Below are 3,287 nucleotides of genomic sequence, written 5' to 3'. Positions count from 1 at the left end.
CAGATGTATGTTACGCTGGACCAAACCAGCAGAAATTAAAAAATAAATAGATAAATAAATATATAGACAGTAAAATAAATGTAATAATAGGAAAACAAATAAATAAAGTAAAATATGTGGGATTACAATTATAATAAAGTAAATATATGTGGGGGGAAAATATAATAAAAATGTATAATTCAATAAATAAATAAAAAAAGCATAAATAAAAATGAAAGAAAAAATAATTCAAATTAATAAAAATGCATTTCTAAAGGAATAAATTGCAGATACATTTCTTTAATGAATTATTTTACATTTATTTCTGCAGGTTTCGTCCTCCATTGGCTTTTATCCAAAGCAACTTAAACACATTTTTATCAATGCATGCATTCACTGGGAGTCAAGTGAACACCAGTGGAATCTGAAGCTCAAGAGGGAAACGAGTGACTCTAACGAAATGATGCTTTTGGTTTGCTAGTCTTTGAATACTATGACAATCAATCATTCCCACATCATCAGTATGATCACAAACACATCTGACACAGAAGTCACAGGCGACGCTGAGCGAGTGTAACATCACGTTTACTCCGTCTGAGGTCTGTTACCACGGTAACTCAAACGCATGTACAGTAAAACCACACGAGTTCTTTCAGTTTCTATTGAATTCTGCTGATATGAACTGGTCACATTGGTTTTAATAAATAACTATCTAGATGAAACCGCAAGAATGACTTAATGAGAGGTGTGGACGCAATGCTCTCGTCTGATTGGCTGATCAGAACATGAGCTTTGGCATTTAATGCAAAACAAGGACTGGTTAATTATTGAGTCTGGGTTAAAGCTGCTTATGCAAGATGACTGATAAGATGACGGATACGTCCAAGCCGTGCTCACACCAACAGCCTGTTTTCATGCATTATTCACTATTTTATTGACAATGTGTGAACAGCGTAAAACTTAAAAAAATGAGACACACACTCCAGCTCAAACACTGTAAATGTTCAAATATGGGTGCAGTTTTTATTACTCGCTTTTGTGTTTATAATATATATATATATATATTTAGAATATATTCTTTGCTTTAAAAAATTAAAAACGAAGTTTTTTCCTGTTTAAAGCATAAACCTCAAGACTTTTGTTGTTGTTGAAAAACAAGATTACGAATATGATTTCTGCAGAGCAACATGCTTGAACAATCTATATAAAACACTTCAGATTTCAATGAAACAAACATTGGGAAAGCTTGAGAAAGAGTTTCTGAAGCTGCAAACTAACTAAAGCCCTCATGCTTCTGCTTAATGAAGTTAGTTTGATCCGATCACTGACACACACACACACACACACACACATCTGTTCTCATATTCAGAAGCTGTTCCCATAACAAGAGGAGCATGAAAGCACGTGAACGACAGACAGTCTGAGAGACACGAGACTGACGAACTCACACACATCAACAGATAATCTAATATTCAGTCTAATAAAACATGCATCAACTCTGAGGTGAACGTGAGACTCTGATTAATAACTCATTTCACTGATTAAACTATGAAGAATAAAAAAGAGCTGGTTTCATCTTTCCATCAGCTGACTCAGACCAGATCACTGTTGGGTCACATAAGAAACATATGGAGGCCTATATGTGCTTTTGCAAATAATTATCATATACTTACTTACACACAATTATGATGAGATGAAAAGTCAAAATGATGACATACTAATCTGAAATTATGACATTAAAAGTCAAAATTATCACATACTAAGTAAATTATAAAATGAAGTGTCGAAATAATGACGAAAAAAAGTCAAAATAGAGAAAAAAATTCAAAATTAAGACGGTAATTTATATTATTTATGAGATGAAGTCATAATTATGGCATTCTAATTTAAAATTGACATCAATTATGACAAAAAGTACATAACCATTATGATATATAAAGTCATAATTTCGACATATCTCTTATAATTTCATCTGTTCGTCTCATAATTATGACGTAATAACTTCGCCTTTTTATCTTAACGACTTAATGTCATAAATTAGATTTCCCAAAGCATGATTTTCTTCTGAAGTTCTTAAACGGGCTTCCGCATGACACGAGTTCAGATCTGATCTCTTGCACTTTAACAAACTTCACAGAAAAGTTGAAAGCATTTTAGAAGCAGAAGGCTAAAGCATGAAAGTGAAAGAGCATGTGCATTCCTTCATCTGCATGTGAAAGAGTGAAACTTGAGTGAAAGAGTTAAAGACGTTTCACGCGGAAACACGTGTGGTTGCATCATCTAACTAGTGTGAGAGGACTAGTTAACACAGTCCATCCTGTATAATCATCTCTCTAAACTCACTAACTCGATGTCTATGTGTAAGTCTACTGAGCTTAGAGACGATTTACAAATGCACTTGTTTAAAATGATGTCAAACATCACATCATACACACACTCATCATCATCATCATCATCACGCCACGTCTAAGACCCGCACGCGCTTCAGTAACACACCGTTTTAAAGAGATGCATGTAAAATCTGTAACGTTTCTAATGCATGTTCGCTTATGCATGCATACTGATGAATATAATCTGCTATATAGGAGCGAACAGGAGCGATCATAACGCCTGTTTCAACACAACACGCGCCCTGACCAGCAGCTGATAACCTGATAACCAGCAGCGCTATAATGCGCGTGTGTATGTTTAAACTCACCTTGATTAGTCGTCTTAAAGTCAGTGTTAACATGTTAAAGCGACTCAACTTCTCCGGTTCGAGCAGGTTTCTGCGTTCGCACGCTTGTCGTCCGTCGCCTAAATGACAGCAGTTTATTGACGATCCGCGCGAGTGCTCATGGGAAATGTAGTCCTGACTTGCGCAGTGGGGAGTTTTGCTATGGTGGACTACAAGTTGACGTCATGACTAAAAGAACAGCATGCTATTCAGAAAAACTCCAGCTAACTGTATGTCAGCACAGGTCTAACACTAACACGCTTGTGTTTTATACGACTTACAGCTGAAATACAACATGTCCATGAACTGTTTTTATTTATTTTACTTCACCAAGCCGAGAGTTTTTTCATGTAGTCTCTCAATTAATGTGGCTTCATAAAAGCTGCATATATATATAGTGTAATTATACAATATTTGCTGCTGAAACTGACTGAAATTGTAATGCAATGTATAATGCTTATACATAATATTATTTAGTGCTGTCAAATCGATTAACTGCGATTATCGCACCTAACAAAAGTTTTTGTTTATGTGTATATCAACAAAAACTTTTATGTTAGATGGGATTAATCGATTTGACAGCATTAAATAT

General features: G+C 34.9%; 1 protein-coding gene across 1 annotated transcript in view; it reads right to left on the bottom strand.

Annotated features, from left to right (window-relative positions):
- Positions 1 to 2,826, bottom strand: part of shmt2 (serine hydroxymethyltransferase 2 (mitochondrial)) — a 31,366-nt gene extending 28,540 nt beyond the window's left edge. Inside the window, exon 1 of the mRNA XM_084426832.1 lies at positions 2,678 to 2,826. Coding sequence (XP_084282958.1) covers positions 2,678 to 2,710 — 33 coding nt within the window. The 5' untranslated portion in view covers positions 2,711 to 2,826. The remainder of the gene's footprint in view (positions 1 to 2,677) is intronic.
- Positions 2,827 to 3,287: the final 461 nt, after the last annotated feature.

This window comes from Rutilus rutilus, assembly GCF_951802725.1.
Source record: "Rutilus rutilus genome assembly, chromosome: 12".
NCBI classification, from domain to species: domain Eukaryota; kingdom Metazoa; phylum Chordata; class Actinopteri; order Cypriniformes; family Leuciscidae; genus Rutilus; species Rutilus rutilus.
Note: the sequence above shows the minus strand (reverse complement) of the source record. Positions and strands in the feature narration are given on the sequence as shown.